Consider the following 15,859-nt stretch of genomic DNA (forward strand, 5'->3'; position numbering starts at 1 on the left):
AATACCCCTGGGGCAGTTCCCCTCATTATGCTGAGTGTTTTGATATGTCACATGTACATGTTGTGCAAAATTTTTGATTTTGCTTGTTTTGGGGGCGGGGCTACACGTGACGTCACGTGACATGACCAGAATACCTGTGGGGCAGTTCCCCTCATTGTGCTGAGTGTTTTGATATGTCACATGACCATGTTGTGCAAATTTTTAATTTTCACGTGTCGTCACGTGTCATCACGTGACGTCACGTGACGCGACCAGAATACCCGTGGGGCAGTTCCGCTCATTGTGCTGAGTGTTTTGATATGTCACATGTCCATGTTGTGCAAATTTTACATTTTCACGTGTCGTCACGTGTCATCACGTGACGTCACGTGACATGGCCAGAATACCCGTGAGGCAGTTCCCCTCATTGTGCTGAGTGTTTTGATATGTCACATGTCTATGTTGTGCAAATTTTTAATTTTGCTTGTTTTTGGGGCGGGGCTACATGTGACATCACGTAACGTCATGTGACGTGACCAGAATACCCATGGAGTAGTTCCCCTCATTGTGCTGAGTGTTTTGATATGTCACATGTCCATGTTGTGCAAATTTTTGATTTTGCTTGTTTTGGGGGCGGGGCTACACGTGACGTCACGTGTTGTCGAGTGACGTCACCAGAATATCCGATGGGGTGCCAATACTTTTGGCAAAAAGTGGCTACTGGGGGTTTGGACATTTCATGTCAATACTGCAGTTATTATGGGATTCTACTTATTATACTGCGTGGATCACAGAGAGAGAAGCCGTGCCTGAGCTCTGTGCACGCTGTGTGTGTGAGAGCTTAGAGGAATTTTCGGAATTACCCATTCAAGTCTATGGGATGTTCGATCGTCGACTATCGGAAAACCGAAAATCCCGTCGGAAGTCCGAAATAAAAACTTCGTCCGGAGTAAGGTCCTAAAGAACCTGTCCGAGTTCCGTTTAAATCGCTCGAAAACTTGCCGAGTTATAAACCTGAAAAGTTTATAATGGAAGTCTATGGGGAAAAGGCCACTTTGAGCTTCCGTACCGGGAATGCCAGAATTCCGATCTCTTAGAAAAATAGAAGCAACAAACTTCAGACCAGGGTCTACGACATATCGGAATTTGGTGCATGTGGCCCTAGGCCGCATTTTTTTTAAATAAATTTTTGTCCAAGAAGAATAATAATAACTAGATTTGTAAAGTTCGTCGCGACAAACTTTGATGTTGGCTTTGACGGTGCAATTATTCGCAAAGGCCGGTGCATTTTGGAGGCGAGTGGACAGAAAGATTGTTAAATATTAAATATTTAGGGTTAAATATATTTCAGTCAGTTTACAATCTGCTGGACTTGAAGGTGAACATTTAGATGTTACAGGTCATCTTTTTTCTTCTTGAAGATGTTTCCATCTGGCTGCACCCTCCAGGTCACTGTGGTGTTCTCCAACATGCCATGTTCTTTCAGTTTCTTCATCTGAAGATAAGAATCAGGATTTAATTATTAAAACCAAAAAAGAAAATACATTTAAGAAAGAATTCATGTGAGAAACACTAACAGAAGCTTTTATACAAACTTACTCCAAATTTCAGAGACGTCCTGAGACTCACCTGCTCTAAAATGGACGACTGAAAAGCAGAATCAAAAACACTGCCATCAGACTCCACTCTCACTATCTGATTCCTAAAAGTGGAAATGTGGAATAAACACACACACACACACACACACACACACACACACACACACACACACACACACACACACACACACACACACACACACACACACACACACACACACACAGTAGTTTAATTTCCTTTCCTAAAAGTATAATTTGAACGTCCTCCACATTCTTCTCCTTGTACTGTCGGCACCAGGTGCCGGTGATTAGAACCAGTGTTGTGCTAGGTTTTAAGAAATAGTAACTAGTTACTGTTACTAGTTACTTCATTCAAAAAGTTACTGTTTAAAGTAACTTTTTAGTTATTTTTTTAAAGAAATTTCTTTTTATTTTTTTTAAAGAAATTTCATTATTGTTCCCATTAATGCCCTTTTATGCATTATAGTCTATACAAACACAAAACTGTTTGTTGATCTGTCCCTGGCTACCAGTCCGGTTAAAATCTAGTCGCTTTTGTTTGGCTGGAGGGGCTTGAGTCACTTTGTGTGTCCACCGACACCGGGTTAGATTCTAGCTTCGTTGAGGCATGTAGTTTTTACCTCCAGATTGGAGTTGCTGATTATCTCATTAGAAAGGATCTTCAAACCAGAAAGACACAGCTTACATTTGAATAAAAAGTTTTTGCCTTTATGCTCTAAAGTGAACTAAAGTGAAATAATGAGCATATGACCAATTAGAGAAACTTGTCTTGCTCTCGCCTTGACATGCTATTACTGCCACACCTACTTGAATAAACGGAAACACGCCCACAGTGTGGTGTCTTCATGTTTACAGTGGTTGGCATCCACAAATCCCTACAATGAGCTCCTTCTTACAGGAGAACAATATCCTCGAAGAGTTTCAATCAGGTTTCAGGCCCCATCATAGCACAGAAACTGCACTTGTGAAAATCACAAATGACTTGTTCTTAGCTTTGGACAAAGACTGTATGTCACTATTAGTTCTACTTGACCTTAGTGCTGCATTCGACACTATAGACCACAACATTCTCCTAAATCGCTTACAAAATTGCACAGGCATTCATGGGCAGGATTTAAGTTGGTTTAGATCCTACCTGTTGTTAAACTCTGATAAGACAGAAAAATTACTTCTTCTTCTTCTTCTTCTTCTTTTGACTTTTCCTTTCAGGGGTAACCACAGCGAATCATCTTTCTCCACCTATCCCTATCTTCTGCATCCTCAACACTTGCACCCACTAGCTTCAAATCCTCATTAATTACATCCAAATACCTCCTCTTTGGCTTTCCTCTTTGCCTCCTGCCTGGCAGCTCCATGTACAACATTCTCCTACCAATATACTCACTCTCCCTCCCCTGAACATGTCCAAACCATCTTAATCTGGCCTCCCTAACTTTGTCTCCCAAATGTCCAACATGAGCTGTCCCTCTGATGGACTCATTCCTAATCCTGTCCAATCTTGTCACTCCCAAAGAGAACCTCAACATCTTCAGTTCGACTACCTCTAGCTCTGACTCCTGTCTCTTCTTCAGTGACACTGTCTCTAAACCATACAGCATAGCCGGTCTCAGAACTGTCCTGTACACCTTCCCCTTGATTCTCACTGATATTTTCCTATCACACAGAACTCCTGACACCTTCCTCCACCTACTCCAACCTGCGTGCACTCGCTTCCTTACTTCTTTCCCACTCTCTCCATTACTCTGGACTGTTGACCCCAAGTAAATAAACTCCTGTACCTTCTTCACCTCTTCACCCTGTAACCTTACTGTTCCACCTCCCTCCCTTTCATTCACACACACGCACTCAGTCTTACTACGACTGACTTTCATTCCTCTTCTCTCCAGCGCAAACCTCCACCTCTCCAGGATTTCCTCCACCTGCTCCTTACCTCACAATGTCATCTGCAAACATCATCGTCCAAGGAGACTCCTGTCTGACCTCCTCTGACAACTGGTCCATCACTATAGCAAATAGAAAGGGGCTCAGAGCCGATCCCTGATGCAGTCCCACCTCTACTTTGAACTCCTCTGTCTGACCTATGGCACACCTCTCCACTGTCCTGCTCCTCTCATAAATGTCCTGCACCACTCTGACATACTTCTCTGCTACTCCTGACTTCCTCATACAGTACCACAGCTCTTCTCTTGGCACAATGTCATACACTTTCTCCAAGTCTACAAACACACAGTGCAACTCCCTCTGACCATCCCTATACTTCTCCCTCAACATTCTCAGAGCAAAAATTGAATCTGTTGTGCTCTTTCTGGGCATGAAGCCATACTGCTGCTAATGTCCACCACCTTCCTTAACCTAGCTTCCACTACTCTTTCCCATAGCTTCATTGTATGGCTCATCAACCTCATCCCCCTTTAGTTGCTGCAACTCTGCACGTCACCCTTATTCTTAAAGATCAGCACTAAAACACCCCTTCTCCTTTCCTCAGGCATCCTCTCACTTTCTAAAACCATGTTGAACAAACTAGTTAAATTCCACTGCCGTCTCTCCTAGACACTTCCAGACCTCTACCGGGAGGTTGTCAGGACCAACTGCCTTTTCACTTTTCATCCTCTTCAAAGCCTTTCTGACTTCATCCTTTCTAATCTTATCTACTTTCTGTTCCACAGAATTCACCCCTTCTACTCTTTTTCCCCCTCTCATTTTCCTCATTCATCAGCTCTTCAAAGTATTCCTTCTATCTCCTCTGTACACTCTCCTCACTTGTGAGCACCCTTCCATCTCTATCCTTAATAATTCTAACTTGCTGCACATACGTCCCATCTTGATCCCTCTGCCTAGCTAACCTGTACAAGTCCTTCTCTCCTTCTCTAGTGTCTGACCTAGTGTACAACTCATCATATGCCTTCAGCTTGACCTTAGAAACCTCCCTCTTTGTTCTGTGCTGTAACTCATTGTATTCCTGTCTATTCTCTTCAGTCCTGTCCATATCCCACGTCTTCTTGGCTAATCTCTTCCTCTGGATACTATACTGAACTTCCTCATTCCACCACCAAGTCTCCTTACAGTATCTCCTTTCCTCCTTCCAGATGACACACCCAGCACCTTTCTCCCTTTCTCCCTGATCACTTCTGCTGTAGTTTCCCAGTCATCTGGCAGCACTACCTGACCACCCACAGCCTGCCTCAACTTCTGTCTAAATTCCCCACAACATTCCTGCTTTTTCAGCTTCCACAACTTAGTTTTCTTCTTTATATTTGACCTCTTCCTCTTACAGACCACCATCATCCTATGCTGTCTGGCTACACTCTCACCCACTACCACTTTACAGTCACTAATCTCTTTCAGATTGCCTCTTCTACATAGGATATAATCTACCTGTGTTCTCCCACCTCCACTCTTGTAAGTCACTCTATGTTTCTCCCTCTTCTGAAAATAAGTGTTAACTATAGCCATGTCCATCCTCTTAGCAAAGTCCACTACCATCTGTCCTTCAAAATTCCTTTCCTTAACTCCAACCCTGTCCATCACCTCCTCATCAACTGTGTTCCCCTCACCAACATGTCCATTAAAATCCGCTCCTATCACCACTTTCTCACCCGTGGGAATACTTTCCATCACCTCATCTAATTCACTCCAGAATCTCTCTTTCTCCTCTAACTCACAACCTACCTGCGGGGCATAACCACTAACAACATTCAACATCACCCCTTCAATCTCTAACTTCAGGCTCATCACCCTGTCTTACACTCTCTTCACCTCCAGAACATCCCTCACAAACTCCTCCTTCAGGACCAGACCCACTCCATTTCTCTTACTATCCACACCATAATAAAACAGTTTGAATCCTGCTCCTATACTACAAGCCTTGCTACCCTTCCACTTGGTCTCCTGTACACACAGTACTGTATAACCACCTTCCTTCTCTCCATCATATCAGCCAATTCTCTACCTTTCTATCTTACTATGTTTTCAATAGTAAGGTTAGTAGTTTCAATAGCCTCTGTAACTCTGTGCAAGGAAGGCCTAGAAACACCCTGACATTTGTAACACACACACACAGAGATTGTTTTGGTTCCAATGAGATTGTTGTTTTTTCTTTCTCTCTTTTCTGTGTGTTTGAGGTTTTAGAAGCTGAAAACTTGGAGCATTATCTAACTGAGTAGAGTTACATGATGTTATAAGTTTTATTTTTTATTTGTATTTTTTCCTTTTTGACAATGTAACAACAATTTAATTTTTACAACTTAACAATTTGTTTTGATTATTTATCTAAGTGATTTAACTGGTAGTTTATTTGATTGATTGATTGATTGATTGATTGATAGTTTATTTGATTTTATTTGATTTATTAGTGAGCTAATTAATTGAATGGATCAATACTTGGTTGAGTATGTAATTATTTGAATGTGCAGTTGATTGATTTTAATCAATTTTAATTTAATTTTCATTTTAATTGAAGTTATACTTATTGGACTTATACTCTGATCTTGATATCTGCCTTGTCTTTCTTGAGAACTATACTAGAAGGAATCCAGCACAACCCCGTATACCAGAAAAAGAATAAACTTCAAATGCAATAATTACAGAACCACGTGACAGTGCCACAAGGGCGAGACAAAGGTGCATGATGGAGAAAGGTAAAAGAACTTAATTACTCCAGCTGCAATTGTAATAATAAAGCACAAGAAGGCTGAAAAAGAAATTAAGAAGTACATGAAAAAATGGCAAGACCGGACAAAAGGAGAATTGCAGTGGCCTGAAGGAGGCACGTTTGATGAGGTAAAATGCAGGAAGATGAGAGTAAGTATAAAATGCTGGGGAGAAGTAAAAAGCATGAGAAATTTTTTTTGTTTAAATTTTTTTACATTTTAGTAAGTTCTTTAGGAAAATGTTGTAATATTGCAATGTTGGGCTCTGCTAGGTGCAGAATTTCTGTATTTGTACTCACTTTGTCTGATCAGATATACAGAGCATTTAGGCATTCATTTGCAGGGTTGATTGCTTACTGTGCATATGATGTATGAATGGGCATTTATTGATATGGGTATTGAGAGGAAAATATTTAGGAGAGCTTTTGTTTCTGTTTTGCTTTTGTTTTTGTTCTGTCACTTTTGGTGTGGTTGGTCTGTGATTGGTTGCAGTGATAGGACCTAAGACAGCTCTTTTCTACTGAAAAGCACAGGCGAACATTGCACTTGCTACACAGTGTGTTTGTGTATCCACAATTGCAGTAAACTGGAAGAATAGACTAACTGAAAGAGAAATCTACATATTATCCAGCATATCCATTTGCACCTGTCCCTGTAATTATGGTCTAATTGAAAATAATTATAAATTTAACAGAAAAACACATTTAGAAATGAATTACAATGAATCATCTAACAGTTTAAATTTTGATTTGGGATGAGGTAAGAAGTGCAGTGTCTTTATGTAAGGCATAAGGTGCACAGGCTAGGTTGACTACTACTTTGGCCCAAAGTTGTAGAATTACAGCATGGACATAAGCTCTAGTTTTCCAAAATAACTAAATATGTATGTGTTCTAGACATTGTAATGAACACAGAACATTTTTTTTGAGGAATTTTATTCGGATCTTGACAAAAAAATAATAATAAATTTTGCAGGTAGGGTGACTGGACAAATAAACAAGGTGGTGTTGTAATTCTGCAATGGTGGGCTTTACAGGGTTAAAGAAGCTAAAAGCAGAACAAAGCAAAGAACAAGGGAAAGAGAAGGCTACAGCCCCACCCTCAGGTGAATGGGGAGGAACAGCTCCAGCCCCCACCTTACAACAAACGATATAAGCCCAACCACCATGGCATATACCCGTAATAAATATGGGAGAGGCGAGTGAAACACAAGAAATAGAACTGGAGATTATAGGAGGGCAAGTCAGAGGAGTACTCCGTCAGACGTCAGCAGAAAAAGAACGTCCCAAGGGAAAGCAGGAAGACTGCCCTCCCCTGGTAAAAGGAGAAGAAGAAAAATACCCAGAATGCCCAGAAGGGGCTACAGGAGGAAGAAAGGAAGTGCTGGAAGATGATGAATATCGACGCCTGTAGTGGGACAGGGAGGTGGAGAAAGCTAATGCCCGATGGGAGGAAGGGGACTCCCACTTATCGAGGCACCAAGCAGAGGAGCATAATATGGAGTGGTTGACTGAATACACACGCCCGCCAGGTTTAGAAAGACACAGCACACCGACTCCCTGGGCAAGAGAATACATTAAACAACGAATGCAAGATGTCTGCCAGCCAGGAATGAGAGGATCAATAAAAACCGGGCAGATGGAACATCATAAGAACCTCAGCAAAGCCCAGGGGTCCCTAAGCAAACCAAAGGACTGTGCGACAAAAAAAGACCCTCATAGCGGTCCAGGAGGAGCAAGAAAAGAAACAACAGACCAAGGCAGATGGGAATTTATCACCCAATGGAAATAAAAAGACAGGGGAGGTGCGGCAACAGCATCAACAGCTGGAGGAAGGTACAGAGATGCCCGGCGAGAGAATAAAAGGACGGAGTAACCAAAAGTCTCTCACCCCAATGGAAATAGTGAGTGATGACGACATAAGCCCAAGGGCGGCCCCAGTGGATGTGGAGCCCCCTCACGATATGAGAGGAGTAAGAGTGAGACTGCAGGGAGAAGTGCAGCTGACCCCCCTGGAAACAGAAGGCGTGTGGCAGAACGAAGGGCAGGAAAGAGCAATAAAGGAAGCTCTGGAATGAAGCCAGAAAGCAGATGTGACGATGGAGGAGTTACGAGGTCAGGCATCACGACTGGACATGAAGGTGGAGGAATTGGAGTTAGAATATAAAAACTTGGAGGAAGAACAGAAACGAGCAGAGAAACAATTTAAAAATCTCCAAAGAATAAGGAAGGCACGGAAGAAGTCAGACAAACAAAAATGGGGTGACATCTAAAGAAACAGACACATGCAGACTCAATCCCAGACGGGAAGAGGCAAAGGTGGGGAGACGCAGCAGGTGGCCCCCGAAAGTGAGAGCTCCAGTGAAGAAGAGGAGGAGACAGAAGCACAGAGAGCAACACAGCTCCCCCTGATAGTTAAAGGAAAGCAAAGGCATTATGTGCCATGGACATTCCTGGATGTGACTGGATTGGTAAAAAGACTGCCAAGTGTGCGAAGGAGCACAGAGATGGATCACAAAGTTCAAGGAACAAACGACCGGACAAAGTTTGGCTCTGGGAGATCTGAAGGCAATCCTATGCCAGACCATAGGAAAAGCAAAAATGATGGAAATACTCCACCTTGCTGGATTAAGAAGAGAGGCAGATGATCCAAGGGAAGATGGAATAACCTTCAGCCCATACAGGAATGACCTGTGGGATCAGTTAAGGACGGCCTACCCAACCAAGGCAGACCCAGGAAAAGTGGAAAAAATAAAGCTGGAAGAAGAAGAAGGGGTTGCCGAATTCATACTGAAACTCCAGGAGTCCTGGAGAGAGGAGATGGGAGCAGCATGGGATGAGACACCCGCAAGTGAGACACTGTTTAAACTCATGTTAAAAAGGGCACTCCCTGAGGAAGTCCAAGACCAACTGGAAACAGTGGTGGGTCTAAACACCATGCCATGGGCCACCTTCGAAGCGAATGTAATACACCATACAAAGTTACACAGAAAGAGGAGGAGAGAGGCAAAGAAGGATGCAGAAGATTTAGTAATGCAATTGCACAAGGCGCAGCTGTGAGAATTTTTACAAGAAATAAACAAGAAAGCCATGAAAAGAAGAAGAAGGAAGATAAAGAGTATGTCTCAAAACAGGCGGCAGTCATGGTGGTTCCAACCGCTTGCTGAGGCTGTGCCACCTCAAAATGGAGGAGTAGCACAAGTGATGATGACACAGCCACCGCCTCCAACGATGATGCAATATCCAATGGGATACCCAACGAATTATCTAATGTAATCTAATCTTCAGTATGCTCCTCAACAGCGTGACTGGGGACCAGGCTGAGGTCGAGGAACAAGAGGACAGCAAGACAGTTGCGCAATATCTCCATTGCCTCACTGACATACAGTACACAACGCGCACAGCAGCCTCATTCCCCCAGCAGGATATGAGTGAGGGGGAATTGACAGCATACGAGGCACACTTGAGAAACAGTTTCATGAATGGACTGGTTCCAGAAATATCTGACAAGGGGAAAAACCTATGCATCACGTGGGACATGGGAAAGCTGAGCCTCATCATACAACATGCTCTGCATGCGGAAAAGCTGCCCACACAAAGTATGAAGGAGCGGATTAAGTATGAAAGGCCGGATGAAAATCTATGCATTCAATTCAATTCAATTCAATTCAAGTTTATTTGTATAGCGCTTTTTACAATAGACATTGTCTCAAAGCAGCTTTACAGAACATAAACACAGAGCAGAAGGTAAACATAATTAATGATAAAGGAATTAACGAATAATAAAAGAAATAAGAATTAACAGAATAAAAATTCTAGATTATTATTAGATGTATATATATGCATGAAACACCCAGATTCCCAGATCATGAGAATGGGAGAAATGCCACGTACTCTGACTTCATAATGGAATTACATGAAGCGTAAGGCTTTTTGAGTGATGCTTTTCCAGGGAAGATGGATATGACAAAGATTGCGCTGTGCACATGGGAAGCCAAGGAAGACAACAGGTGCCTGCACAGATGCCTGCTCCAATGTTTTAACAAGGAGCAGGGCAGTCAGGAATGCAGCATGCACTCGCAGCAACACCACAAGGAGCTGGAAATTGGGCAGGCCAATGGATGGGCCCAGGATTTCAAGGACAAGCCCCAGCACCACCTGGAGGGGGCCCATTGGGCCCAGCCCCAGGAGGAATGTGAAGAGGCCCAGAGAAGCCAGAGGGGGAGCTGGTGCAGTGTACCACCTCATTGCACCCTGCACAAGAACCAACAATTATGGTGGGAATTGGAAATGAAGTACAGGCCCCATTCCTGATTGACACAGGAGTAATATTTACAAGCATTGGAAAAGAATATTTACTATATTTCCCAGACACTCCAACCAATCTTCTTGGGAGAGATGTGCTCTGCAAACTAGGAGCCAAAATACACTGTGGGCTAACAGGAGTGTGGATAACACTCCTAGAAATGTTAGCTCAATACCTATAGCAATACCTAGTAGTAAGCCAAGAAGAGGAAATGACAGAACTGGACAAAGTATATTGGATGGAAGTCAAGGACAAAGATACATAAAAAATATAGCAAGAATACTCAGAATGAACGATTAACTTACATACATCCAGATTGCTGTGAAGCTAGAGGACCATGGACAACAATATGATATCAACATGGACAGTATGATAATTGGCCAGCAAGGAGTAGCTACATATGCTGTACTCCCTGAGCCGATTCAAGAATGGTATTAAGTTGGAGATGCAGTCTCCCACATCTCCCTGATGATCGGGCGAGGTTTTGAATCCAAAGATTTTGGGACTAAGATGAAAGAGGCAGAAAGGGTAGTGAAGTGGAACATGACTAAAGACCCTAAAGTACATATGTCAGAAGATGGAGATTTTAAGGATAGATTAGGGGACAATCATGTTATCATGTAATCATACACAACCATGTTAGTAAGTCAGTGAACAAACATAAATTCTGGTAAGAGTAGAAGTAGAGATACAGATGCCACAGATGGCAGATAAGGAAGAGTCAACAGAGAAAGAAGTAGACGAAGCACTAAGTCAAGTCCCAGAGTAACTGTGGACTAAACATGTAACAGATGTAGGACTAGTTAAGTCAGCAGGATTAGCAAAAATACAGGTTAGACCCAATGTACTATTACTTTATCAGAGACAGTATCCATTGTATAAACAAGCAGAGGAAGGGATAGGAACAACTATTAAAGGGCTAGTGGAAGCAAGAGTTTTAATCCCCACAAAAAGTCAGTGCAACACTCCGATTTTTCCGATCAGAAAGCCAAATTCAGATAACTGGAGATTGGTCCACGATTTGAGACCAGTCAATCAAATAGTGGTGGCTATGACCCCAGTGGCTCCGGATCCACAAACGTTGTTATCAAATATTCCAGAGGGAACAAAATGGCATACAGTAATTGATCTATGTTCAGCATTTTTTTAGTATCCCATTGCACCCTGACTCTCAGCACTTGTTTGCATTCACATACTAAGAGCAACAAGGATATTGTGAAAATCCATCGATATTCAACCAAGTACTGACTAGAGATCTGGTGAATTTACAAATGGAGAGCCTGACTTACTGATTTGTAGCCAATCGAAAAAGCAATGCATACAGGATTCAATAACAGTACTGAAAGCCCTAGCAAACAATGGGCACAAGGTTAGTAAAGAGAAGCTACAATTCTGCCAAAGAAAGGTGGAATATTTAGGACGAGTTCTAGAAGGAACAACACAAAGAATATTCCCGGCTCATGTACAAGCTATACGGGATACACCACGACCTCAAACCGTGCGCCAGATGTTGTCATTCCATGGCATGGCAGGATTTAGCAGACCATGGATATGTGAATTTTCCTTAAAAGTACAACCACTTAGAAACATGATAAAAGCTGCAGATCAGGCTAAGCCCAATACACAGCTGACATGGACACCAGAAGCATCAGCAGCCTTCGAGATGTTGAAGTGCACACTAGCCTTAGCCCCAGCGCTGGCTAGTCCAGATTACAGCAAACCATTTCACCTATTCATGTCAGAAAGACAGGGCTTTGCATCGGCAGTACTGAGGCAGCAACAGTAGGGGATGGATGCATAATGGCACTCATACAGGGAGAAGAGCCAGATGCAGGTCCAGGAAAGATGTCAATGGAAGATTTGAGGGATGCACAAAACACAGCCAATCCGGAAGAAGTAGAACAGTGGAGAAAGCGAGGTGAGTCCGGCTACGCATGGCACAGCAGTGGAGGAACCACATAACCAAGTAGAACCAGGAGACTACGTGTACATCAGAACATTCAAGAGAAAACATTGGAGACAGCCAAGAAGAGAAGGACCTTTTAAAGTGGTGTTAGCTACCCCCACTGCAGTCAAGGTCGAAGGTAAGGAATACTGGTATCACCTTAATCATTGTTGTCATGCGACAGCTGTAGCAGATACTGGGGAAGAATCTTCAACCTCAAAGACAAGGGCGCAGCCCCAAACACAGCCACTCGCCGTAGAACAAAGCTGGGCTAAATGTGGCAGTTCAGGCAATAGTAAATGCGAAAATCCGCCGCTCCAGTGTGTGGGGGAGTACGAGGCACTCCAGAATTACGTTAAAGTGAACCGTATTAACCAAAACAATACCACAGCTGACGGCATCGAGGGAAACCTCTATCGATAGTGGCTGACAGAAACCGCTCACCAGGTTGCTGCAAACAGTATCTGTGTAATATGCCATGACCGGTCTAATCAAACTCCCTATGTAATGCCTACTAGAGGTGTGGATGAGTGTGATAAATCTCCATATAAAGATACATATTTATGTCCTGCACTTTGCCTGCTGGGTTCAGCAGCCAGAACACATGGGCCGAAATGGATGGGCAACATAAGTAGATCCTGTGCGTATCAGCCGGTAGCCGTGTCAATCCCTACAGATATGACTGTTCAGATGCGGCCTAACCAGAAGTTTCCACTATGTATTAAGTCAAGAGGATCAGTGTATGTTGGTTTAATTGGATCCAGACTCATTCCCACTGCTGGACGAGAACAATAGTGATTCGGATTGTAACATATTGGTGTGTGTCCCTGTTTGTCTGTATTCCCTATGTGTGTATATCTTTCATAAGTGTTGTGTACACGAGGCACCATATTACTGGTGATGGCCTTAATGCCTTAATTGTGACTGAATCCAGACTGACTACACAAACTTTTCTGTACATATGCTTACGTAATGGGTGTTGGTATTTTGTGTCTACTGGTCTATTGCCTGTCTCTCTGTTGTCTGTAAGGCTTTGTTGCAGGCTATGTCGAACCCGCGGAGTGGCCAGAGATGAGTCCAGCGAAACCTCACTTATGCCCGGTTAGAGGCGAGCCCACGGGGTGTCACTTGTTGCCTTGACAATGCTCCTGGTACTGCTACACGTGCATCCAACTGGACAATGAGGTGGACCTGTCTGACTTCATCTGGGGGGACTTCGACCTGGGTGTATCACCACATCGCACCTGGCTAACATACCCTTCCCCGCCGACGGCTGACACTTGGTTCACGTTGCTTGAGGACACACTCCCCGTGTCACTTATCCTAGCACACACAGATCTAGTCCTCCCTGAAGGACTGTGGGTTCATTCGTGCCTCCAGAATGATTAATCTCTGGACAAGGGATTGTTTTTGCAGGTACACACATATGAGGTACATCGTTCCTTTTGTGTGGCCTTGACATATGGACGTGGACATGCACATGCGTATATTATTTCCCACCATATACTGCAGGCCGCCGTACGCCAGTACGGTACGTTATTCTTTTGTGGATATAAACTCTGGACATCTCACACCAAAGATGTTCAACAAGGTCTACAGGATATGCAAGGACCACCCACTTTCATAGACTCATGGGCAGGGGGTGATTCGAATGCGGTTGTTCCCATTACTCGAGCTTTCCACGCTTATAGCCACAAAGACATTTGGGGATCCTTATATGCGGGCCGTCACATTTGGGCCCCCTTGCCACTGTGGATTTAAACCATGCAGCGCAATCTCTATTGGTGGTGGTCGTAGGGACAGCTAGTTTTCTTATGCCCTGCAACTGTTTTTGTGTGTTTTTTGTTTGTTTATTATGTTTACCATACCTTTAGTATGTTTATGCTGTATGTTTCGGTGACCCTGGTGACACTGCTTTCACTGTCGCGCTATATATGCGGGCAGAGTGAGAATTTTCCCTCAAATTTGGCACCTAAAGGGTTTTTCGCTCACTCCTGGCTCACCTTTTGAGATAGAGCATGTGTGAATTGTGGGTGAATATTTTGAGTAATGTTTTGTTTTATGTTATTGTGTTTGTTATGTTTTATGTATTATGGGTTTTGTTTTCATTGTGGGGGAGTAATATTCTGTTTTATGTTATTGTGTTTATGTTTTATGTATTATGGGTTTTTTGTTTTCGTTGTGGGGGAATGTTGTAAGGTGTTGTAAGTTGGGGTAGAGGTCGTCGTGATTAGATAGATATATGGGTTAGTGGAAATCCAGAACACTGCAACATAAGTTTGGTGAGACTTTACAGTCTCACAGGGGGGAATGTTGTAAAAAATCTTAGTAGAAATAGTATTCCTTAAAATACTATAACCAAAGTAAAGTATTAGGCCTTGCAAAATATTACAGTTGCTGTCATAAGACATATGTAGGTGATGTTGTAGGCCAAAGATGTTTATTGCAACCAGATTTGGGGCTGTCAGGCCTAGTCAGTTTGAGCACATTTGTAATAACAACTTGTTATGTAGAAGGGAAAAGACCATGGTTCCCAGACCTTAGCTCATAAATTGTTATGGAAAATGAAGAACACCATGGTTCTCAGACTTTGGTCCATAGCAATAACATGTTATGTAGAATGAAAAAGACATTGGTCCACAGACCTAGGCCCTGAAAAATAAGGGGAGGAAAATCCATAAATGGGCATGTGGTGCTCATAAACTTGTTGTGCAGACTGAAGAAGGCCCAGGTGTTTAGTCTGAGGTCATGGAAAATAAGGGGAGGAAAATCCATAAATGGGCATATGGGTGAAAGGTAATGGGAAATAAGGGGAAATTGGGTCAGTGTATTTAGAAAACATAGGAGGTAATGCCGGTAAATAAGGTGATATGGCACCTGGGCTCCTAGGAGCACCAGGGTATATATTGAGAAGATATCTGAGGTTTTTTTGGTTCTTCGGGGGCGAAGGTGTGTGTGTGCGTGCGCGCACGCGGGCTCATGCCCGTGTCCGCGGGTCAAGGTGGGTGTTTTTTTGTTCTTTTTTGATTGATTTGGCATGACATGCTCTTTTGGGGGTTTTAATTTGTTACTTTTAATTTGGCAATTTGTTACTTTTAATTTGGCAATTTGATACTTTTAATTTGGCAAATTATAATTTGTTGGCTGATTGACCACAATAAAGAATTTTGTTCATTCTCATCCAGGTCTGAGGAGTTTTCTCAGTATTTTTGTAGTAATTATAGAGTTAAGTCTAAGTGTGGAGATCACCCTGTGATGTGTCGACTTGGAGACCGGCTCTGAGTTCCGACAGCTGATAGTGACTCTTGCTTAACGCCAACATTTACAGTAGGTTACAGTAGCTGAGCAACAGGGGTAATGAC

At 42.9% G+C, this 15,859-nt stretch overlaps 1 protein-coding gene across 2 annotated transcripts in view; it reads right to left on the reverse strand.

The window, feature by feature from the left end:
* Window positions 1-1,329: 1,329 nt before the first annotated feature.
* Window positions 1,330-15,859, reverse strand: part of LOC113643902 (C-type mannose receptor 2-like) — an 84,715-nt gene continuing 70,185 nt past the window's right edge. Inside the window, exons 4-5 of one of the 2 annotated variants that reach the window (XM_047815924.1) lie at window positions 1,609-1,613; window positions 1,330-1,468 (exon numbers count right to left, since the gene is read on the reverse strand). In XM_047815924.1, the coding sequence (XP_047671880.1) occupies window positions 1,373-1,468; window positions 1,609-1,613 (101 nt within the window). In that variant the 3' untranslated portion in view covers window positions 1,330-1,372. Of the gene's footprint in view, window positions 1,475-1,608; window positions 1,614-15,859 lie in introns of both variants that reach the window. The other variant, XM_047815926.1, reaches the window with a different exon arrangement.

Source organism: Tachysurus fulvidraco, chromosome 7, assembly GCF_022655615.1.
Source record: "Tachysurus fulvidraco isolate hzauxx_2018 chromosome 7, HZAU_PFXX_2.0, whole genome shotgun sequence".
Taxonomy (NCBI): Eukaryota; Metazoa; Chordata; class Actinopteri; order Siluriformes; family Bagridae; genus Tachysurus; species Tachysurus fulvidraco.